The sequence below is a fragment of the Protobothrops mucrosquamatus genome, unplaced genomic scaffold (genome assembly GCF_001527695.2).
Source record: "Protobothrops mucrosquamatus isolate PMUCROS unplaced genomic scaffold, P.Mucros_1.0 scaffold2751, whole genome shotgun sequence".
NCBI classification, from domain to species: Eukaryota; Metazoa; Chordata; class Lepidosauria; order Squamata; family Viperidae; genus Protobothrops; species Protobothrops mucrosquamatus.
Genome location: NW_015388792.1, coordinates 15609 through 40711, shown reverse-complemented (window position 1 = coordinate 40711; position 25103 = coordinate 15609). Strand labels below are relative to the sequence as shown.

At 42.7% G+C, this 25103-nt stretch overlaps 1 protein-coding gene across 1 annotated transcript in view; it reads left to right on the top strand.

Annotated features, from left to right (window-relative positions):
- GALNT9 (polypeptide N-acetylgalactosaminyltransferase 9) overlaps positions 1–22578 on the top strand; it is an 88401-nt gene extending 65823 nt beyond the window's left edge. The window contains exons 7-11 of the mRNA XM_015825674.1: positions 16318–16503; positions 16859–16996; positions 19625–19720; positions 20033–20200; positions 22396–22578. Of these exons, the coding sequence (XP_015681160.1) occupies positions 16318–16503; positions 16859–16996; positions 19625–19720; positions 20033–20200; positions 22396–22542 (735 nt within the window). The 3' untranslated portion in view covers positions 22543–22578. The remainder of the gene's footprint in view (positions 1–16317; positions 16504–16858; positions 16997–19624; positions 19721–20032; positions 20201–22395) is intronic.
- The last annotated feature ends 2525 nt before the right edge of the window (positions 22579–25103 follow it).

Genomic DNA, 25103 nt, shown 5'->3' with positions numbered 1-25103 from the left:
TCCGTTGATCCTTTTTGCCTCTTCCTTTGATGGTCCTCTTCTTTTCCTTGGCCAAGGATCTTTTAGCTGTGGTATTCATGCCCTGGGAAGCCCAAGGTTTGAATACGGCAACTTGGCAGCTCCTCGTTGATGTTGGGTGGTCTCAGCTAAACCCAGCAGATTCAGAACTTGGGTGGAAGATGGGTGATGAATCCTACAATCATAGGATACCCTGGGAAGTTGAAAATGGCATTGGTGAAGCATTTCTGAATTATTGCCAGGAATCCAGGTCAGTGAAGAAGTCTCTATAATGCTGGAAAATAGAAGGAAAGAGAAGAAAAGGATGAGTAGTAGCCAGTTTGGTCTAGTAGTGAAGTCATCAGGCTAGAAACTGGGAGATGGTGAGTTCTAGTTCCACTTAGGCAGGAAAGCTGGCTGGGTGACTGTGGACCAATCACCAAGAGTCGGTGAGTTCTAGTCTCATCTTAGGCATAAAAGCTGACTGGGCGACTTTGGACCAATCACCAGGAGTCGGTGAGTTCTAGTCTCGTCTTAGGTATAAAAGCTGACTGGGTGACTTTGGACCAATCACCAGGAGTCGGTGAGTTCTAGTCTCGTCTTAGGTATAAAAGCTGACTGGGTGACTTTGGACAAATCACCAGGAGTCAGTGAGTTCTAGTCTCGTCTTAGGTATAAAAGCTGACTGGGTGACTTTGGACCAATCACCAGGAGTCGGTGAGTTCTAGTCTCGTCTTANACCTGCACATCCCACAGCCACAGCCACAGCCACAATGAATGACATTCTTCCAGGCCAAACATTAATTTATAGCCCCGCTGCATGAGTGTGTCATTCCACTAATGAATTTTCCAATGAGTGTAGGTGTTCTGAACAACAAAGACAAATACCCATGTGTGTGCAGGCATAATATAGATTTATGGCCCCACTGTCATCGGTGGCTCCTGCAGTTTTGCTCAGAGACCAGGCATTTTCATGCAATTTTGTAGGTAAGCTGTTTGTATTTTGATGGAGGCCTGCTTTTCAACTCAGCGGGGAGTGGATAAAGTATAAGAAAAGGTCATGGACCTTTTTTGTTAACTCGTTTTTGAATTATTAGCCTGGCTTTGGTCATGGCAAATGATGAGTGATGTTTTATATTTTAAGTTACATTCCTTTAATATCTTATATAACCCATGTACACATGAATACGTTTATTTTTCAGGGCTCTGAATGTCAGGCTCTAAACCAAGAATGACACCCCACCAAAAGTTTGACATTCAAGTTAAACCTCAGAGTTTGAGTTTGGGGCTTGCCAAACAACGTGCCAAAATTAACCTGGTCCATGTTATTAAGCCTGTTCTGACAATCTTGTGGCTGAGTGACTCTGTCAGGACCAAAATGAGGAATGACACGTGACGATTCTTCCAAGCTGAATTCCTTATAGACAGAATCTTGTCAGGCTGAACACTCAATGATCTCGCTCTACAATATACTCTGGGGACTATTAGGAAGGGGCTGTCTTCACCTTCTTTCTCTCACACATAATATCTGGGCTGAGTTGCATCTTACTTTTCTGAAATGCACCCCCTCTCTCTTATGGATTCACCTCCTTACTGCATTCCATCACATTGTGCATGGACTTCAACTCCCAGAATGCTTCAGCCACTATGTGTGGACTTCAGCTCCCAGGATTCCTCCATCACCGTGTGTCAAGACCCAAACCCAGGACACATGGTGATTCTTACAAGCTACGTTCTTTATTGTTTCACACCTATAGACAGAATCTTGCCCTAATAAACACTCAACTACATTGCATCCACAATATAGTCTGAGAACTGTTAAGGAGAGGTTGTCTTCACCTCTTTTTCTCACATAATATCCAGGCTGGGTTGCCTCTTATTCCTCCGGACCGCACCCCCAATGGCAAACCACTTTCAAACTCTTGTCAAGCAAACTGTAGGAACTAATCCTGGCAAGATGCAGGAATCAAGTCTGACTTAAAGGCACGCTCACCCCCCCTATTCTCTGCAGGACAGCCTTTTGGAAAAAGAAACAAAAGTTGTGCTTCAGCATCTATTCTTAATTTCCCATTAATGGGTAGGTCTTACTCAGCTCTTGCAAACATTTGCCCTTGAGTTGGATTTAGTCGATCAAGCGGTTCAGTCAAACAAATCGGGAACCATTTTGAGTCTTCAGCATGGATGATGAAAATCTGTTTTCACGGTGTCCTTCTGTTGAATGGAAAATCTGGGTAAAAAGAACTAAAAGGAGAGATATACCCCCATCTTCTCCCAAATGACAGTTTGGGCAGTTTCGTAAGCGGTGAAATTCAAAACTCTTTCTGATTTTACCCCAGTCTGGTCCTTCTCCTTTTCCCCGTCTTTCCTCTCCAGCAAATTCCCACGAATTCAATTGTATCTCTTATTTCTGCTTAAGTGCAAGCTACTTTGGTAACCTTTCTGATCAATTCAGGCTAATTAAAAGAGTAATTTGCCTCCCTCTCTCGCTCTCTCTCTTTAAGCCAATTTACCTTTCCAGGACTGCGTGAATGCCAGCTGTATGAGTAATAATCAGCCAACTTTCATAGAGCCAATTAAGAGAAAATGAATCAGGAGAACCCATTAAGCTCAATAAAGGCCAATATGAAATAAAAGAGTTGACTTTCCCCCTTATTAAAACTTCAAAGCTGGGCAGAACAGGATAAAGCACGTGGCCTGTGCTTGAGAAATGAGCAGTGTCCCACTCCATTCAAAACCATCATGTTCTCCATTTTTCTTGTCCTTCTGTTCCGCCGTCCTTTGGCCAATTAAAGCTTGATTTGCTAGAAGAGAAAATTATATGGTGGGGGGAAAAAATCACCCAGTTGAAGAGTCCGTCAAACAGGTGCAATTTATCTATAACTAGAACTTTTCCGTTGATCCTTTTTGCCTCTTCCTTTGATGGTCCTCTTCTTTTCCTTGGCCAAGGATCTTTTAGCTGTGGTATTCATGCCCTGGTAAGCCCAAGATTTGAATATGACAACTTGGCAGCTTCTCGTTGATGTTGGGTGGTCTCAGATAAATCCAGCAGATTCAGAACTTGGGTGGAAGATGGGTGATGAATCCTACAATCATAGGATACCCTGGGGAAGTTGAAAATGGCATTGGTGAAGCATTTCTGAGTTATTGCCAGGAATCCAGGTCAGTGAAGAAGTCTCTATAATGCTGGAAAGATAGAAGGAAAGAGAAGAAAAGGATGAGTAGTAGCCAGTTTGGTCTAGTAGTGAAGTCATCAGGCTAGAAACTGGGAGACGGTGAGTTCTAGTTCCACTTAGGCAGGAAAGTTGGCTGGGTGACTTTGGACCAATCACCAGGCGTCGGTGAGTTCTAGTCTCGTCTTAGGTATAAAAGCTGACTGGGCGACTTTGGACCAATCACCAGGAGTCGGTGAGTTCTAGTCTCGTCTTAGGTATAAAAGCTGACTGGGTGACTTTGGACCAATCACCAGGAGTCGGTGAGTTCTAGTCTCGTCTTAGGTATAAAAGCTGACTGGGTGACTTTGGACAAATCACCAGGAGTCGGTGAGTTCTAGTCTCGTCTTAGGTATAAAAGCTGACTGGGTGACTTTGGACCAATCACCAGGAGTCGGTGAGTTCTAGTCTCGTCTTAAGTATAAAAGCTGACTGGGTGACTTTGGACCAATCGCCAGGAGTCGGTGAGTTCTAGTCTCGTCTTAGGTATAAAAGCTGACTGGGCGACTTTGGACCAATCGCCAGGAGTCGGTGAGTTCTAGTCTCATCTTAGGCATAAAAGCTGACTGGGTGACTTTGGACCAATCACCAGGAGATGGTGAGTTCTAGTCCTGCCTTTGGCATGAAAGCAAACTGGGTGACATTGGGTCAGTCCCTCGCTCTCAGTTCCCTCACCTCACAGGGATTGTTGTGTGAGGAAAATAGAAGGAGGAAGTTGTGTTAGATATGTTTGCCGTCTTGCATTATTTGTAAAAACAAATAATGCTTCCATTTTAATTACTCGCTATTACCTTAATCTACCAATACTCTAGGGCACTTTGGACATTTAAGTTGCCACTCTCCACACTTTTTCTCGAGATAAAGATCAGAGCCCCAACGGGAAGGAAGAAGGTGTCTTGTGTGGATGCTCAAAAACCGAACGCCAAAAAGCTTTTCAAAAGCCAGATTTTCTTTTAAGGTGACATGTCTATTAATAACGCTGGAGCTATCGGAGGAAAACAGACCCCTGTTATTAGTGACTGGGAAACCTTTTCAAAAGCTCCATTCATCATCCAAAATAATTTACTAAATGGCCTGTGATTGAAACGGTTAATTAACTGGAGCAAAGCGTATTTGTGGTTGTTGTTTTTTTTTTTTAGTGATGTGTTCCTTTGCTTCGCCCAGTAGCAAAACCACAGAGGAAAGGGCTTTAAGGAGTAGAAGGAAAGGAAAAATAGAGGATGGGATGGTAAATTGTGAGGGCCCCTGGTTAGAGATAAACACCAGTATAATCAAAGCTGCAGAAATGATGTGAAAATAAAAGCAAAAGTGAACTTAACATTGTTTTAAAGAGAGTTTTCCACAGTAGCAGGTGACTCTTCTCTCTCAGTGCTTATCTAAGAAGAATCTTGGAGTAACAATAACAGAATAAAAAAGTTGGAAGGAACCTTGGAGGTCTTCTAGTCCAACCCCCTGCTCAAGCAGGAGACCTTACTATACCATTCCAGACAAATGGCTGTCCAGTCTCTTCTTGAAATCCTCCAGTGCTGGAGCACCCACAACTTCTGGAGGGAAGCCCCTTCCACTGATTAATTAATTTCTCCTTAGTTCTAGGTTGCGTCTCTCCTTGATTAGTTTCCATCCGTTGCTTCTTGTCCTGCCTTCTGGTGCTTTGGCAAATAGATTGATCTTTGTGGAAGCTCCTTAGATACTGGAAGACTGCTATCATGTCACCCCTAGTCCTGCTTTTCATGCCTGCAGCCCTTCTTCATATGCTTTAGCCTCCAGTCCCCTAATCGTCTTTGTTGCTCTTCTCTGCACTCTTTCTAGAGTCTCAACATCTTTTTTTATATCACAGCAACCAAAACTGGATGCAGTTTTCCAAGTGGGGCGTTTCCAGGTCATTATAAAATGGTATGAACAATTCACGGGATCTTGATTCTTTCCCTCTCTTAACCCTCAGGACCGGGTTACCTTTTTTTGGTGGTGGCTGTAGCACACACTGCTGGCTCACATCGTACAACTTTGACCCCTTGTAAATCTAGGATTACCTGTACTGCAAAGGTGGAGACCTTAAGCGTGGATGGAGCTGGCAGTGATTTCTTTAGGGCTCTCCCCCATCCCTTTTTTTTTCTGAGATTCTTACTTAACATTATATTCCACCCAAATATGTCTCCGTTTGCAATTAAATTACAGGGATGTGAAGAGCATTCTTCGTGGCCTTGCCATCTTTTGCTACTTGTTGATTGCAGCCGAACTGCGATTCTGTTTATTATGCTGTTAGGGAACAAGAGCTTCCGAGCGCTGAGAAACAGTCACTTAAAAAGAAGAAGCTGGTTTTTCAGCCAGAAAGGATTAGATTAGCATATTTTAATTAGGCTTTTGGGTTTGGCAGGCTTTAATTGAAGGCGGAAGTATATTTATTTACATGCTAATTTAATATGTTTTTAGGAAGGGCATGAATTTGGAACACCGCTCACGCTAAAACTCCAAATAGCCACTTATTCTTTCTTTTTTTTTAAATGAAGTTGAATACACCTAATTTGAGGATAGATATTTCATTGTACGTCACTCCCTTCCTTCCCAAAAGGCAAAATTTATCTAGAGGGAAAACGAGAATTGAAAAAAAAGACAGCAATTTGCATCAAATTTATCCATGCAAACATGTATAATCGGCTACAGATTTTAAAATAATTGCTATAATTTCCATAGAGGCACAGTCTGACTTTCCCCAGAGAGCTGAACTGGCTCGCTCTGTGTCCTTTCATTCCAGCAGGAACATTTTAATTTCAGATTTTCTGCTCTTTCTCAACAAAAGCTTGTGCGGGAATGTTCAGCCTTGCTCAAAATCAAACCCTCCAGACCCTTTTCCATCACAATGAAGGAACAGGAGATAGAAAAGCACCTAGCATGCGTAACTAACCAGGTTTAGCATATTACACAAGCCAAGTTGCTAGGTCTTAGCTGACTTGATTAAACATGGAGTCGGAATACAGCCATTTCCCCATCTTGTATTTATGTAAGATCGAGCCATAAGATTCATGTAAGATCAAGGCATAAAAGGTTGTCACTAAACGATGGAATGTAATACGTGGGAAAGACTTTGGAAGATTGGGCGAAGTGTCACTGACAAGGGAATGTTCTGATAAGAGAGTGCATAGCCCAGAGCTGCATAACGGGTAGAGAAAGAGACTCAGAAGGGACCCTCCCTAGTTTCTTAGGCTGTAAAGGAGGGGGCTGTAATAGTATGTGAGAAAGACCTTGGGAAATGGGGAGACAAGATGCTGCTTAGGGAACAGTCAGATAAGAGGCAGCATAGCCCAGAGCTGTATAACAAATGGAGAAAGATGCTCAGAAGACACTCTCCTTCGTTTCTCAGGCTGTAAGGGAGACGGTTGCAATGGCATGTGGGAAAGACTTTGGGAGACAAGGAAAAAAAGAATAATGACAGGGAACGATAAAGAAGCTCAGAGTTTTGGAGGGCTGTAAAGGAGACAGCGAGAAATGTGTGTTTTCAGACTTGCAAGATTGTGTTAATGTAGCTTTACAGTAAAGTAGAATTAGTTTGTCTGGTTACGTTTCCTATCTGGTCCTACCTAGAAAGGCAAACAGAACTTGGGCAGTTCGTTCATTGAGTTGGGTATCACAACAGAGATGAACCCGCCCATCTCAGCTTGTTGTGTGTCTCTCCTTTGTGTTAGCCACAGAGGATCCTCAGATGTTTTGATCAAACAGCTACCTTGCTGTTTTTCATCCTTCCAGGCACTGTAAAGGAGGCTGGAGGTCCCTCACATCCATTTCCTACCGCTCACATTTTGTTCAACAGATGAAAAACAAGAACACATTTCTTTAAAAATCTTGATGAGATTATTGGGATATGTTGTCCCTCTTTCACCCTCCTGTCAATGAGGATGAGTGAAAGCCAAAATAATGAGGCAGAAAGAATACCTGAAGAAGCCCTGTAAAAAATAAGGCCTCTCTAGGACTTTGACTTGACTATGAACGTTGGAAAGGATAAGCGGGTTTTGAATGTTAAGTGAGTTAGACTGAATAGAGTTAACTTAACCCTATGAAAAAGTGGAACTAAACATAACCCAGTCTGGGTTATTAATGCTCCAGAAAAGATTGCATCCAGGTGTTATGAGTCCCCTTTTGGCTTTCTGGAATGCTTTTGAATCTTTTGAATTCTAGCTAAATATCCTTCCTACGAGATTAGTGTTGGCAGCTGTTACATCAAGTTGTATAATTCTACACAAAGATTTCAAGCTCTCCTTTATTCTCCCTCCTACATGCATACACCTTCTCCTATGTTATTATTGTACAACTCTAGCCTGGATTTTGTTCCCCTACCTCCGATGTAAATTATACGTTGGTCTTTATAATATCACCCTGCTACTTTGAATAAGTTAGGAGGGGGAAAAAATGAATGGAAGTCGCTTGAATACACAGAAAGCGTTATTTGCTCACATTACCATTAAAAAGTAATTTTAGATTCTGCATTGTTGGCAGTGTGATTTTTTTTTGAGTGTGTGTGTGTGTGGTTTGTAAGCATTAAAAAGGCCTTGCTTTTGAAGGAAGCTGAGACTTAGCCGTTGTGTACGTATGTGGAAAAGCTGGCAATGATTCTGTGGTTGAGTAGGTTCAACTCTCAGTAAGTAGGGAGTGGAGGAAAACCCACATGCCATTATAGGAAGACTCAGTCTTTTGAGCAACTACCTAAGAAATGAAAGTGATTCTTTTCCAAGTATGATCCTCACCAAGTTCTCTTTAACAAGATTTGTTGAGATGAACGGGATAGAATTTCAACCATCAAACTGGTTCAAATTTAGAATGAGAAAAATCTTTGATGGTAAGCAATTGCACTAAATTAGTTATATAGATCTTTTCATCATGTAACTTATTTTGACTCCAGGGTGACATTCCAAATATTTTTGGCACCAGAACTGTTTTGAAAGAGGGATTTAATTTTTAGAATAGAATAGAATAGAATAGAATAGAATATAGAATAGAATAGAATAGAATAGAATAACAGAACTGGAAGGGACCTTGGAGGTCATCTAGTCCAACTCCCTGCTCAGGCAGGAAACCATTTACCATTTAAGACAAATGGTTGTCCAATCTCTTCTTAAAATCTCCAGTGCTGGAGCATTCACAGCTTCTGGAGGCAAGTTGTTCCACTGATTGATTGTTCTCACTGTCAGGAAATTTCTCCTTAGTTCCAGGTTGCTTCTCTCCTTGATGAGATTCCATGCGTTGCTTCTTGTCCTGCCTTCAGGTGCTTTGGAGATTAGGTTGACCCCCTCTTCTTTGTAGCAGAGGCTGAAGAGTTCCATAATCATAAACACATCGTTTTGTTTCTCGATACTTGGACTCCCCACCCCACCCTCACGCCAAAACAACTCCTTTTGAGGACCTTCCCCACTCTAGACCCCAATAGAAATGCAGGAGAGCCAAATGTAAACGCCCTCCATCCATTTTGTCCTCATGAGTTAGAAGACTCCATATGAAGATAGAGGAACCTGGATGTCTATCCCAGAGTCATCCCGTGATGGTGTGCTTGGGTGTAACTGGAAAAATCGACCCCTTTCAGGGAAACGGTGTTATCTTTGCAAGTTGGCGTGACTTTACAAGACCCAGAAGATAGATATGCAATTATGGGATATACGCTGACATCACTAGACTGAACTAAAACTCCATAGTGTCTGTAGAGTTTCTCCTGGGGGTCTTACAATTCTGTGGCATTTTGCTTCCACAAACATATTTCGGAGTACGAGTCTGCCCTTCTGCTCCTTGGGCCTTAGGAAATAGAACTTGGTGGGTGGGGTGCTAATGAATTGGATATGCTGATAGGCCAAATAATCTTAAATGGAAATTTTCTCTGAAGGCCTTTGTTCTTTAGGAGTCTCTTTTAGATGTTACTTTTAACCTACCAACAAGGGGTGTCTTTCTTAATAATCACAGGCAAGTTGGCTTGCCTACACAGCTATCTCTGGATATGCATTTTTTTTCCCCTTCTGTTTGAGGGAAAAAAGAAATACTTTTCTTTTTCAAGCTAGCTTGCTAAGCAGGGTTTAAAAAAGAAGAAGAAGAAAGCTTTGCATTACTGCATCATAAATATTGGAAGTTTGCTGATGCTGATCCATATGGTAGCTCTTTCTCCATGAGTCCCGAAGGACCTGCAATTAAGCTCTGTGGAAAGATTATTAAGCAAAGATGTTTGCGAGCGCTTTCAAAGTTGCCATTGTGTTTGTCGCTATTTTTAAAGCCGGGCGCATCTGTCTTGCGTTAAAGGAGGGCATACTGATATCTTTGCATATGAACTTGAATGAATGTGAGTGCTTTCTGCCCTTTCTTTAGCATTGGGGCTGGCACATTCTTGGCAATTGGGGGCTGATCTTTTTAATTCAGATTTAGGAGCAGCTCAGGGTCCATTATGGAGACTGTAACTAGAAGAATAAAATGTAATGTGATGTGATGAGATGGGATGTGATGTGATGTGATGGGATGGAAGAATGGAAGGGAATGGAATGGAATAGAATAGAATAGAACAGAACAGAATAACAGAGTTGGAAGGGACCTTGGAGGTATTCTATTCTATTCTATTCTATTCTATTCTATTCTATTCTATTCTATTCTATTCCTATTTCTATTCTATTCTATTCTATTCTATTCTATTCTATTCCAATATTCTATTCTACTCCAATATTCTATTCTATTCTATTCTATTCTATTCTTTCAAGGACTTTGATTAAACCAGCAGAACGGTAACATTGTAAATACCAATAAAGTAATAGCAAGTCAATATTGGAACTTGTCTGGTGTTCCATAAAATTTCTGTAATCTTGTTGAGGCAGAAATTGGAGTCTTTAAGATTTCTTCGGATGATATGGTGGGAACCTGACCTCTCTCCTTGCTTTCTCTAAATGGATCCGTCCTAGATATTCTCATTCTGTCTGTGTTCACATTGGCAAAACTGTACTTGCAACAGGGAGAGAAAATTATGGTCTTCTGGCAGAGAAATACAGTTTTCTTAACAGCCTCATGATATTCATTCCTTTTGAGAGCATAAACTGATCTATATCTAAAAGGCTGTTGACTTTTATTTGCTGTTTCTGATGGACTCTACTTTGAGGGAGGGGCAAATATGTTGTTAAAAGAATGTTTGCTGAGTATTGAACATCAGGAAACTAGACTTTCTAGGTTTGAGTTAGAAATGGGTTTTAAAATCTTCTTCTTCTTCTTCTCCTCCTTCTCCTTCTCCTCCTCCTCCTCAATTTTAGACCTTCAGTTGTTTGAAACTCTTCTTCTTCTTCTTCTTCTTCTTCTTCTTCTTCTTCTTCTTCTTCTTCTTCTTCTTCTTCTTCTTCTTCTTCTTCTTCTTCTTCTTCTTCTTCTTCTTCTTCTTCTTCTTCTTCTTCTTCTTCTTCCTCCTCCTCCTCCTCCTCCTCTCCTCCTCCTCCTCCTCTTCCTCCTCTTAATAAAGCTGTCAGACAAGGAAATTGGATTATCTGAAAGCAGTCTAGCCAAAGTTTGATTTTTTTTCCTCCCACTTCTCCTTCTCCTTCTCCTCCTCCTCCTCCTTTCCTGAAGTAGGAAGGAAAAATAAACATCAGGAACCCGTGAACCGTGGAGTTGCCACTTCATGCAAAATGTCCTTAGCCTACTTCACAGGATGGTTGATTGGGGGGGGGGGGCACCAGAACCCACCTCAGCTAGGATAGGAAGTGGGAATGAGTAAAGTTGCCCCTGAAAATGTCCACCTTATGCAAAATCCCCATCTCCTCATAAAACCCAGTAATTGAATGAATGCTGATCAGTATGGAAGAGAAATATGAAAAGGAGGAAGCAGAAGTAGCTTACTTTTAGAAGCTCCCTAGATAGATATAAAGGACTATCGAAAAGCACTCTATTAGAAGTAGCTTATTAGAAGTGTGCGATAATTAAAATAAATGAGCTTATCTCCTCTAGCTTAGATATTAAATATATGTTTTGCTGAGGGAGACAAAGTTGAGCAGTTGGTGTGCCAAACATCTTTTATGGGTTCAGTCCTGAATTCTATTGCTCAACGGTGTAAGACAAAGATGTGCTTCATTTCTGGCTCTTCTCTGTATTTTGGGACGCTTTTAAATAACACGCCTGTCTTCCTTTCCTCCTTCAAATATAATTGATTGTTTCAGAAAGATGGGAGATTTAGTTGTCTTTACAGAAAAGAACCTTCGCTCATAAAAAAAAAAATATCCTTTCCAGGTCAATCTCTAAACACATTGGTCAGGGGAACAAATGTTGTTTGTCAGAATGGAGCAAAATGGATTTACTATTTTTTTTTATATTTTTTTTTAGATTGGATTAGCGGTTAAAATATGTGGGTCATTTTTAAAATCCTATTTTTTTGCCCCCTGTAATCTTATCTCCTTTTCCCTCCCATTGTGCCAGGCTATTAATTTGCCTGATTTATCTCTCTGCTCATAAAACCCTCAAAGAGATAAAGAATGCTGAGCGCAAAATTCTTCAGGAAATACATTTCGGTGTTGGCATGATTAAGGGATTTTCTCCTATAAGGTTAACAAAAGACTGTCTCCTCTCAAAGTCATGACTACTTTCTCCTGCTCCTCCTCCTCCTCCTCCTCCTCCTCCTCCTCCTCTTATTCTTCTAGTTCTTGTTCTTGTTCTTCTTTTCCTCCTCCTCCTCCTCCTCCTCCTCCTCCTCCTCCTCCTCCTCCTCCTCTTAATAAAGTTGTCAGACAAGGATATTGGATTATCTGAAAGCAGTTTGGCCAAAGTTTGATTTTTCTCCTCCTCCTCCTTCTTCTTCTGCTTCTCCCCCTCTTCCTTCCTTCCTTCCTTCCTTCCTTCCTTCTCCTCCTCCACTTAATAAAGTCGTCAGACAAGGATATTGGATTATGTGAAAGCAGTATGGCCAAAGTTTGATTTTTCTCTTCCTCCTCCTCCTCTTCCTCTTCCTCCCTCCCTCCCTTCCTTCCTTCCTCCCTCCCTCCCTTCCTTCCTTCCTCCCTCCTCCTCCTCAACTGCACCTTCTTTTCTCTCTGTAAACGTCCTTCGGAAAAAGCTAAAAAGTTTACGAAGATTCAGCAGAAACACTCAATGCGGCATCCATTAGTGTCAGCCCTAGAATCATATATCTTTGGAAAAAGACAGAATCCTGGTGCAAATAGGATCAGCAATGGAACATTTCAAGATGGAGTGTTCTTGATGGATCCCAGCCATAATTTTTCCCCATTTCAGAACCTTGATGAATGTCTTAGTGTACTTATTTTGAAACCTTCTTCCGTTTCTCCATCACTCCTGCTAATAGCCAGATCAAACAGTGAATGCTTTTAAAGGATATAAAAAAAGCTCATCTGAAAAAACAGAAGTGACAACGTGATATTTTTCCCCCTTCCCTGGTTAACCAGAACTTGAAAACAAACACATGGAGCTGTTTCTGGAGAACATTTCAATTCTTATATTTTTTGCCTTTTTCTTCCCCCTCCGAGTTTGAATTCTGATGAAGGATAAACTTTGTAGCCCAGGGTTCAAATGAGGAGTCTTTGGTGCTCTCTGAGCTTGGTGGTTTTCTTGCAGATGTTTGGTTACACAAACTAGATAGCAGCAGCAGCACTAATGATGTTCCCTAGTTGGGTAATGAAACATCTGCAAGAAAAACCACCAAGCTCAAAGAGCACTAAAAGCTTCTCCATTCGAATTCTGCTAATGATCTAAAGCCCGCTGTATCAAACCTTGTGTTGCCAAGGCTGTTTTTTTCAATACTTTGGGTCCACACAGTTAACATTCCAGGATTTTCAAAAAGCAGCTGTCATATGAGGGTTTAGCCTTGGTATTTATTGATTTTTAGACAGGCTAAGCAAAAGATGTTTTCTGACTTGATATTTGCTAGGCTGGTGGAGAATAGCCAATACTTAACCATTTTTGTCCGAGCCTGCTTCCTTTCTATAATATAAAAATATTTGAAACGGATGGAAACTAATCAAGGAGAGAAGCAACCTGGAACTAAGGAGAAACTTCCTGACAGTGAGAACAATTCACCAGTGGAACAACCTGCCTCCAGAAGCGGTGAATGCTCCAACACTGGAAGTTTTTAAGAAGAGACTGGACAGCCATTTGTCTGAAATGGATAGGGTTTCCTGCCTGAGCAGGGAGTTGGACTTGATGGCTCAGTCAGCCAGATGTTCAGACTGGATTTGGCATTTTGTCTACCTATCGAGTCCTTACCCATGCATGCATGTTTGATGGTATTACAGATATCGTCGCAGGATGTAAGCAGTTCCTAGTAAGGCTGCCTTTTGCAATTGACTAATGGCAAATTTGTCAATGCCGATGGTGTTCAAGTGGTGCTCCAGTTGTTTTGGGATTGCACCCAAGGTGCCTATTACTATTGGTACTACCCTTGCTTGCCTTTGCCACAGTCTTTCTATTTCTATTTGTAGGTCTTTGTATTTTGTTATCTTCTCCAGTTCTTTCTCGTCTATTCTGCTGTCTCCAGGCACTGCCACGTCCACTATCCAGACTTTTTTGTCTTTCTTATCGACAATTGTTAAGTCTGGGGTGTTATGTTGCAGGTGCTTGTCTGTTTGAATTCTGAAGTCCCAGAGCAGTTTAATTTTATCATTTTCTATGACTTTCTCTATTTGATGATGATGATGATGATGATGATGATGATGATGATGATGATGATGATGATTATAACTGAGGTACAAAGATCATCAAATGGGGCAAAACTCACCAAACAAGAAATTTGGGACTCAGCTGAGGTCGTAAGTTGAGGCTGGTAGATTAAATTTCCCTCCATCACCTCCCCATAGTTCATCTAAAACACACACACACACACACACACACACACACACACACACCAGGAAGGAAACCATCACACGAGGCTTTTTCAGGTGAGGAAGCCCAAAAAACTCCCTAAAGTGTCAGAAACAGAGAAAAATTGAGGACTGAGAACTATAATGTCAAAATATGCCTTTTTGCGCCATCAGCACCAGAGACAGATTTAAAAAGGATCTGCAGAGAGAACTCTAAAAGAAAATGGTTCATGCATTCCGAGAACGAAGTAGACAAGCCGAATCTTTTTCTTTCTTTCTCTTTTCTTTTGCGCAAGGGAAGCAAACTTGAGGGAGATTTTTGGCAGTTGAGAAAATGTAGCTTGAATAAATAACTCTTTGTCTTGCATATATAGATGAGTTGGACCGTTTCCCTCAGCGCCCCGGCTTAATGCTTTTTTAGGCTCAACATATTGCATTACCATCCATCTTGGGAGGGTTATAAATACGTCTTATGTAACTTAAAAAAAAAATAATAATGTAGGAAGCCCCAAGCTGTAGGAACCAGAACTTTAAAAAAAAAGAGGGAAAAAAAGAAAAAAAAAGCAGGATATTTATGTGTAGCCTTAATTTGCAAATGAAAGGAAACAACTTTATCTTTTTAATGAAGGAACAAGCTCCATCAAGCCTCTTTACATCAATAATGACACTCGGGTTTTCAGCGTTCTTGGGAATGGAGAATGTCGCTTTTTCGGAAAGTCTCAGCCTTTGTCCACTTAATCCTGGGTGAGGGGGGCAGGGGTGGGGTGTTGCATGGCCTGTAGCACAAATATTTCATTTTATCTTATTTTAAAGCTGAGGGCACTCGGGGCTAGAACCCAGACTTTGAGGCTAAGGATCTTCGGCTAAGGTCAAGGGTGGAAATTGCACTTGCGAAACCTAAATTAGGCCCCGTGAGATGTGAGAAGGGTTTATATTTAGAAAAAAGTCTGGATGTTTTGCATCTAATAAAAGTTGCTCCTTCCTCCCTCCCTCCTTCTTTTTTCTTTCTCCTCCCTCCCTCTCTTCATCTCTCTCTTCCTCCTTTCTCTTCCTCCTCCCTCTCTCTTCCTCTTTCCTTCCTTCGTCTTCCTCCTCCCTCTCTCTTCTTCCTTTCTCTTCCTCCTCTCTCCCTCCACCTTCCTTTCTTTCTTTGTCTTCCTCCTCCCTCGCTCTCTTCCTCCTTTTCTTTTTGTCTTCCTCCTCCCTCTTTCTCTCTCTTCCTCCTCCCTTCCTCCCTTCCTCCTTTCTTTCATCCTTTCTCTTCCTCCTCTCTCTCTTCCTCCTTCCTTCCTTCCTTCTTTCCTTCCTTCCTTCCTTCCTTCTTTCTTTGTCTTCCTCCTCCCTCCCTCCCTCTCTTCCTCCTTTTCTTTTTGTCTTCCTCCTCCCTCTTTCTCTCTCTTCCTCCTCCCTTCCTCCCTTCCTCCTTTCTTTCATCCTTTCTCTTCCTCCTCTCTCTCTTCCTCCTTCCTTCCTTCCTTCCTTCTTTCCTTCCTTCCTTCCTTCCTTCTTTCTTTGTCTTCCTCCTCCCTCCCTCCCTCTCTTCCTCTTTTTCTTTTTGTCTTCCTCCTCCCTCTTTCTCTTTCTTCCTCCTCCCTTCCTCCCTTCCTTCTCTCTTCCTCCTTTCTTCCTTTCTCTTCCTCCTCTCTCCCTCCCTCTCTTCCACCTTCCTCTTTGTCTTCCTTCTCCCTCCCTCTCTTCCTCCTTCCTTTCGTCCTTTCTCTTCCTCCTCCCTCCATTTCTTCCTCCTTCCTTTCGTCCTTTCTCTTCCTCCTCCCTCCCTCTCTTCTTCTTTTCTTTCTTTTTCCTCCTCCCTCCTTCTCTCTCTTCCTCCTCCCTCCCTCCCTCCCTTCCTTCCTTTCTCTTCCTCCTCCCTCCCTCCAAAAATTCATACCTTTGCAGGTGGATTAATGGACGCTATTTTCCCACAGTACCTTCCATTACTCACACGCAAATCATCAGGGTCTGGTGATATATGGCGAAATCCCTAGTAGAGAGCAAGCTAGAAATAACTGGAGGTTTTCAAGAAGAGATCGGATGGCCGTTAGTCCTGAATGGTATAGGGACTCCTGCTTGGGCAGGGGGTTGGACTAGAAGACCTCCAAGGTCCCTTCCAACTCTGTTATTCTGTTTTCAGAATTAAACACCTCTGAGGTCCCTTCCAGACCAGGATTCTAGGTCATCTAGGACACTGCGTGATTACACAGGCAATTCCCCTTTTCAGAACAGGAGCTGCCCTTTGCTGAGGCTACCGTCATTCTTAACGACCCATTTTATGCACCCTCCATTGACCTGCTTCCCTTTTCCCACAGGTCTGGCAGTGCGGCGGGAGCATGGAAGTCCTCCCTTGTTCCCGCGTGGCTCACACTGAGCGCACGAAGAAGCCGTACAACAACGACATTGACTATTACGCCAAGCGCAACGCCCTGCGGGCGGCCGAAGTGTGGATGGACGACTTCAAGTCCCACGTGTACATGGCGTGGAACATACCAATGACGGTAAGGCCTCTTTCCCACAAGGGGAACATTCCTGGATTCTGCTAGCAGCCAAGATAGAAGATGGGTTCCCAACCTGGCGAAGCCTCCATTGACCTACCTCGGCCTTTTTGATACTGCTCCATTCTCCCTCCCCGATTCTACGGAGATTTAATTCATATTTATTTCCAGTTTTTAACAGCGTCACTGGATTCAGACGCTCCTTACGTGGCTAAGGAGCAGAAGGAGGGGATTGGGTAGGTTGGTAGAAGAACGGGGCTGTAGACCACGCCAACGGTTGTGTGAACTGGAGAACAAGCTGCTTAGAATAACCAGCCTGGTCGAATGTTGTTTTGCGCTTTGTGTCTTTGTGTCACAGAACCCCGGCGTTGACTTCGGAGATGTGTCGGAACGGGTTGCTTTACGGCAGCGTCTGCAGTGCCGGAGTTTTAAGTGGTACTTGGAGAATGTCTATCCTGAAATGAGGATTTACAACAACACCATCACGTACGGAGAGGTAACGTGTGAATCCCTGTCTCTCAAATCGATGGTTCAATTTTATTCCAGTCTGGACTCTCCAGAGCTGAAAGGCACCAGGTTGGGAAAAAAGGGATGGTCCTCGTTTAGCAACCAAACTGGGATTAGCAATTCTGTCATTAAGCAGAATGGTCAAAAGGGAAACTGTGATGGTGCTTATGAACTTGCTTCAATTTTCCTTTGCTTTACCAGGTGACGGTGAGTTCCAGTCCTGTCTTAGCCATGAAAGCCAGAGTCACCCAGCCAGCTTTCACGTCTAAGGCGGGACTATGTAAGGCAGAACTAGAACTCACCATCTCCTGGTGACTGGCCCAAAGTCATCCAACTGGTTTTCATGCCTAAAACAAGACTAGAACTCACCGTCTCCTGGTGATTGGCCCAAAGTCACCCAGCCGGCTTTCATGTCTAAGGCGGGACTAGAACTCACCGTCTCCTGGTGATTGGCCCTGAGTCACCCAGCTGGCTTTTATATCTAAGGCAGAACTAGAACTCACCATCTCCTGGCGATTGGCCCAAAGTCATCCAACTGGTTTTCATGCCTAAGACGAGACTAGAACTCACCGTCTCCTGTTGATTGGTCCAAAGTCACCCAGTTGGCTTTCATGCCTAAAGTGGGACTGGAACTCAGAGTCTTGGCCCAAAATCACCCAGTCAGCTTCCATGCCTATTGTCTAAGGCAGGACTAGAATTCACCATCTCCTAGCCTGGTTCCTAGCCTGATTCCTTAACCATTAGACCGAACTGCAGAGCGATATGGTGTCACATCCAAAGAAGAGCGTCCCCTCCCACACCCCAGCTGAAAAACACCCCAATAAATTCATAAATAATCCTCAAATTCCTTAAGAATAAGGTAGGGGGGGGAGAGAATCTTCTTTCAACAGGGAAAGACTTTTCTGAGAAATTGCCAAGACAATTTTGGCTTGGCACTGATATTTATGCTGCCCAAGATAATTGCTAATCAGGTTATGAGTGTGATGTATAACTAGACACCTTCGCTGCTTGTCTCCTGGAATTTGCGATTTGAAAATAACTTCCCCGTTATTATTTTATTTTCCTGTTCAAAGACATCCTAATAAAAATAAGCCTTGTTGTCTTTGGCCTCTTGTCAACAGAGCAACTCAATATACGAGCACGGAGATAAAACATACCGAGAGGTTGTAAAAATATATTTTCCCTCCGTCGGAAACACACTATTTTTTTTTTAAAGCCGGGTCATAAAAAAAAAAACCCACACTGAATAACACCCAGTGTCGTAAAGCAGGACTGTTCCCATTTAAATGTTGGCAGCGCATTCTGAGAACACGAAGGACAGTCGGTGCCTCCCGGCCTTGGAATTTGTGACGGGCGATGAAACGATATTTTATACTGTCTTGCAGAGGAGAGGATTCCCATAACTTCTGATGCTGGAGAGTTTGGGCTTATTTATTAAAGTCCTCTTCTGTTTTATTGCACTCTGAAGGTGTGGATTTTTTTTTTTTAAAGGCCTCTTGGCTTGGAAATGGGATAGGAAAGGCGTTTGTCTGCCACAATTTGGTTTTGATTTCGGGTTTATCACACTGGAAGGAAGCCAGGCACGAGTTAGATAGGAGACAGAGTGATGTCCTGGTTTCAGGAGTTGGAGACCTGGGCTGAGCCTCCATCCCTGGTCCACAATGTCAGGCCAGCTTCAAGGAGGGAATCCATCAATTACCAAAGGGGTATTTATTTAGCGTATGGCAAAAATACGCTCTTTTCTTTCTTTCTTTCTTTCTTTCTTTCTTTCTTTCTTTTTCTTTCTTTCTTTCTTTCTTTCTTTCTGTTTCTTTCTCTCTCTCTCTCTCTTCCTTCCTCCTCTCAATTTCTATTTCTTTCTCTTTCTTTTTCTTTCTTCCTCCTCCTCGCCCTTCATTTCTTTCTTTCTTTCTTTCTTTCTCTCTTTCTCTCTCTTCCTTCCTTCTCTCCCTTCATTTCTATTTCTTTCTCTTTGTTTCTTTCTCTCTTTCTTCCTCCTCTCCCTTTATTTCTATTTCTTTCTTTCTCTTTCTCTTTCTTCCTCCTCTCCCTTAATCTTTCTTTCTTTCTTTCTTTCTTTCTTTCTTTCTTTCTTTCTTTCTGTTTCTTTCTCTCTCTCTCTCTTCCTTCCTCCTCTCCCTTCATTTCTATTTCTTTCTCTTTCTTTTTCTTTCTTCTTCCTCCTCTCCTTTCATTTCTTTCTTTCTTTCTTTCTCTCCCTTCCTTCTCTCCCTTCATTTCTATTTCTTTCTCTTTGTTTCTTTCTCTCTTTCTTTCTCTCTCTTTCTTCCTCCTCTCCCTTCATTTCTATTTCTTTCTTTCTTTCTTTTTCTTTCTTTCTCTCTCTCTCTCTTTCTTCCTCCTCTCCCTTAATCTTTCTTTCTTTCTCTCTTTTTCTTTCTTTTTCTGTTTCTTTCTCTCTCTCTTCCTTCCTTCTCTCCCTTCATTTCTATTTCTTTCTCTTTGTTTCTTTCTCTCTTTCTTCCTTCTCTCCCTTCATTTCTCTTTCTTTCTTTCTTTCTTTCTTTCTTTCTTTCTTTCTTTCTTTCTTTCTTTCTTTCTTTTTTTCTTTCTTTCTTTCTCCTTCAACTCTGATCTACCCTGGTTTTTATTTCAGGTACGCAACAGCAAAGCTAGCGGCTACTGCTTGGACCAGGGCGCAGAAGATGACAATAAAGCGATACTCTATCCATGCCACGGAATGTCTTCCCAGGTAAAGACACACTTTTGGAAGTTCTTCTGGGGTCAAGCTTGATGGAAACCTTCACTTTTGAGAAGGAGAACTGATTTTCAAGCTAGGTTTGGGGCTGGAGGTTTAGAGGCGCACTTGATGTAAAACAGACCTGCGTCCCTCGTTGACGATGCAACTAGACCTCATGAGTTTGGGTGAGGAGGAACAATTTTAAAGCGGCGGGGATTCGAACGGTGAGACGAGAGGTACATTTTCAGCAGCTCTCTCGTCCCATTTGTGGTTGCGGTGGACTTAACTGTGGTGTTATTACCTTTGATTTGGTTTTGGTCTCAGCTTGTCCGTTACAGCACCGAAGGATTGTTGCAACTGGGCCCGCTGGGATCTACGGCATTCCTCCCTGACTCAAAATGTCTCATAGATGATGGGAAAGGAAGGACCCCCGCCTTGAAGAAATGCGAAGATACGCTGAGACCAACTCAGCGACTCTGGGACTTTACACAGGTATTACAGGCATGTCAGAATATACAGATATAAATGATACTGATGGAAGAGAATATTTGTAGCTGAGGGATGAACTGTGGGGTCCTTGGTGTTCTCTGAGCTGGGTGGTTTTCTTGCAGATGTTTCATGACCCAACTAAGGAACATCATCAGTGTTAGAAAGGAGGGGAGTTTGTGGAGAGGAGGAGGAGGGGGAGGAGGAGGAGGAGGAGGACTGTGGGGTCCTTGGTGTTCTCTGAGCTGGGTGGTTTTCTTGCAGACATTTCACAACCCAACTAGGTAATGTCTTCAGTGCTATCAGATTATCCACACTCTCTTCCAGCCCTGATGATGTTCCCCAGTTGGGTTGTGAAACGTCTTCAAGAAAACCACCCAGCTCAGAGAGCACCAAGGACCCCACAACTATAAGTGAGGAACTGAAAGAGAAGGTTTATTTGGTTCAAATATTACACTTCCCAAGTCATTGCCAACTTACTGCCTTCCAAATCCATTGAGATTCCTGCTCCTACAACACTCAACCACCGGTTGGGAACACTGGAGGTCCCATGGGATTCTGGGAGTTCTCTGGAATTCTGGGAGCTTACGTGGAGGCTGAAATGAAATTGGACTTCCATCTCTAGCAAGCATGGAGGGTACCAAGTCAGGAAAGGCAAACGTACATGAAAAGGAACACACTTCACATGTAGAAATATTCCCCAGCTGGTTCCTATTATTACGAAGAGTCTCAAACAATTTGATTTTCCATTTAAGGGAAATAAAGCAATCAGTCATTTTGATTACATTTTTTTTTTTTGCCTCTCTCTTCTACTGATGCCTCCAGGCAATGCCAGTCCCTAATAGACGATTTTGTTTTTTGAAGGAGAAAACTGCATATTTAACTCTTCACTCACCTGTCTTTTTTTCACGGCACGCTCAGCTTTGGGACAGCTTTTTCCTCTTGTTCAAATTTCTGAACACACACAAAGCCAAGCATTTAAATTCTTTTTCTCCAAGCCAGCAAGTATTACTGTAGTCAGTTCTCCACATTCTCCTTTTTCAAAATCCAATATTCTGGCTATCTCCTTCTCCATTATAACAGTCAGCAGAGTCATCCCAGTGAACCGATTTTTGCTTTCCCTTCTAAATCCAACAGCGTGTAATTTCCATATTTTGCTTTTCTTTTTTTTTTCAATTTTCATCTGAGATAGGAAGGTGTTTCCTGCTCACTTCATCTACTAGCAATTTAAGTCCTATTCAGGTCTTGCTGTGAATTTGAGAGTGCAGAAGCCCGGGACCAATATATATGTTGTGATAATGATCTCTGCACTTGGTTGCTAAGAACGATGCAGTTAGATGTATCTCTAAATATATTTAGAAGTAAATAAACGGGCTAAACCGTATGGCGAACGATTGCTGAACTGGGCATGTCTAGTCTACCAAAGAGATGGACTAGGGGTGACAGGATAGCAGTCTTCCAGTACTTGAGGGACTACCACAAAGAAGAGGGGATCAATTTATTCTCCAAAGGATCTGAGGGCAGGGCAAGAAAGAATGGATGGAAACTAATCAAGAAGAGAACCAACCTAGAAATAAGGAGAAATTTCCTGACAATGAGAACAATTAGCGGAAGGGCTTCCCTGCAGAAGTCGTGGATGCTCCATCACTGGAGATCTTCAAGAAGAGACTGGAAAGCCATTTGTCTGGAATGGTATAGGGTCTTTTTTGCCCAAGCATGGGGTTGGACTTGAAGACCTCCAAGATACCTTCCAACTCTGTTAGTCTATTATTTAGGGTCCTGACTTGATAATTTTACAAGAAAAGATTTGTCAACTGTCCAGAAAAAGGAACGCCTGGGACATTATTTTACCAAGAGTGTAAACTTTATTGATTAAACTACATTGGCATAGATGAAGTGAAACCAGCTCTGAGTTTCCCACACAAAAACTAGCATATGGTTGACCAATCTCTTCTTTAAAAACTTCCAGTGTTTGAGCATTCACAACTTCTGGAGGCAAGTCGTTCCACTGGTTAATTGTCCTGACTGTCAGGTAATTTCTCCTTAGTTCTAGGTTGCCTCTCTCCTTGATTAGTTTCCACCCGTTGTTTCTTCTCTTGCTTTCTATTAATCCTTGGGGTGATTCGTATTGCTTTTCCCTGTCTTTGCCTGTCTTGGAAAAACTACGAGCGCTCACAATCCTTCCTCTTCCTTCCTTACAGAGTGGACCAATCATCAGCCGAGATACTGGCCGGTGTCTAGAAGTAGAAATGTCTAAAGATGCCAACTTTGGACTTAGATTGGTAGTACAGAGATGCTCGGGGCAAAAATGGATGATCCGAAATTGGATCAAACACGGAAGGCACTGATTTCCCAGCTTAAAAGAACATGGATAAGGACATCTCTTCTTCAAATCCCACGTGCGTTAATCTCTCCGACGGTTGTAGATTCAATAGGACTCAGATGAAGAAACCGTGATGGCTAAAAGAAGAAGGCCAGGGCGCAGTTTTAGGGTGTTATTCTTCTTCTTCTTCTTCTTTTTTAAAGGAACAGCGTGGCGTGCCTTGTCGATGATGAACAAGCTGACATGTCAAGGAGGACACTAATCTAGGACTTGTTCCTTGGAAGACTTAACTGGGTTGGTTCTTCACCTGCCCCAGGTCAATCAGAAGTGAATCCAATCTATCCTTGTACCGTTGGGTGACTGAGAGAGATTTCTCCAAGTTTTGTCATGTTTCTTTCCGATGGATAAAAGAGAAAGAGAGAGAGAGAGAGAGAGAGAGAGAGAGAGAGAGAGAGAGAGAGAGAGAGAGAGAGAGAGAAATAGATAATAGAATCAAACTTTGCTTTGGGTCTCGTGGAAGGGGGAGGGCGGGAAAAACAGGGAGGGTAGCCATAATTTGGGGTGATTTGGTAGGGTGGATGGATCTTGTGCCTCGTTGAAGATGGTCCTGTTCCAGGTGGATTTTGTAGCTTTAAGTTGCTGGCTGGATGCACAACTCTTGCGGTGAACAGACCCATGTGCCTTTTCTACTGCGCTTCCTATCCTGGGGAACTGGGAAGTCACACAACTTCAGCATGTCTGATTAACGATTTCAAAAGCACCCCAACGGCAACAATGAGTACCCTGTAAATAAATTACACTGCCCTCCCTCACCAAACAATGATCTGTTTCCAGCAAGTTGACGTGGATGCCAGTTGGATCACAAGAGCCTCCTTATTTCTTGCTGCTGAACTTGGAACAAGAAGACGGATGTTGTGTGTTTCAGCCTTACCTTCACACCAACCTGCAGAAGGGATGCTGAGAGGCGAGAGGTGCTTTGATTTGGTGGGGGGGGGAGGAGGCTCTATCACACCTGTGATGTTCCAATGGTACCTGCAACCCCAGGTTTAAGGTGCAACTTCTAAGGACTTTCCAAACATTGCTGTCAAATTGTAATTTTCCCAATGGGTTGGAAGGAGGCATTGTTAAATGCCTGGGGACTCGTCCTATTGGCTGCATTTCATTCGTTCATTTGGCATTAAATTTTAATTGACCACATTGATTTTTGTCCCAGCAGCATCTGCTTTTGGGGGAGTCTGTTGGGGCTACTCAAGATTTAAGTACAGGTAGTCCTCGACTTACAAACATTTCGTTTAGTGACTGCTTGAAGTTACAACGGCACCGAAGAAAGTGAGTTATGCCCATTTTTCACACTTATGAGTGTTGCAGAGAAGAGGGGGGTCAAGAAGTAATGGACAAAAGTTATCAGAAACTAAGAAGACATTTCCTAACAGTGAGAACAATTAATCAGTGCCATGGCTAAGAAGTTGTGGCTGCTGCAATACTGGACATTTTTAAGAAACCATTGGACAGCCATTTGCCCAAAGTGGTCTAGGGCAGGAGTAGGCAACCTTGGCTCTTTTATGACTCGTGGACTTCAACTCCCAGAATTCCTGAGGCAGCCATGTTGAGGAGAAAGGGAGAGGTTTCCAAGCTGAGCCATGTTGGCTCAGGAATTCTGGGAGTTGAAGTCCACGAATCATAAAAGAGCCAAGGGTGCCTACCCCTGGTCTAGGGTCTCCTGCTTGAGCAGGGGGTTGGACTAGGAGACCTCAAGGTCCCTTCCAACTCAGTTGTTCTGTATTCTGCAATGCCCCCACGGTCATGTCATCAAAATCCAAACGCTTGGCAACTGACTCGTGTCGGTTGCAGTGTCCCGGGGTCACGTGATCCCCTTTTGCCACCTTCTGACAAAGTCAATGGGGAAGCCAGGATTCACTTAACAACCCTGTTATAAATTAACAACCGCAGTGACACGCTTAACAGCCGTGGAAAGCCTGGCCGCAAGATGGGGCAAAACCCGCTTCGCAAATGTCACGCTTAGCAACGGACATTTTGGGCTGAATCGTAGTCGTGAGCTGAGGACCACCTGTATAGCTTTTGAGCGCGGTGGGTGTCACAGCTCCTCCAGGAGATGGTTGTGGATCTGAATTGTTTGGCCTTCACAAGAGATTCACTTCAGCTGCAGCCCCGGTTGAAAAAGTGCCTTTGATGCAAGTTGGATGTGGCACCGATCTTCAGTAGAACCAGTTCGAAGGCTGACAGCTTTGCTTTCGACAGTCAGATCCTATCAGAGCTATTTCTAAGCTTGTGCACCAAGAAGCGAGAACTGGTCCCTTCAGAGAGAAACGCCTTGGTGGAAAGAGACAGGTGTGACCTGGTGTTGAATCAGTTTTTTTAAAAAAAATTATATATATATATAGTCTGTCTAGTCTCTTCTTAAAAACTTCAAGTGATGGAGCACCCACGATTTTTGGAGGCAAGCGGTTCCACTAGGAATAGAATAGAATAGAATAGAATAGAATAGAATAGAATAGAATAGAATAGAACAGAGAAAATATGGAATGGAATAGAATAGAATATAGAATAGAATATAGAATAGAATAT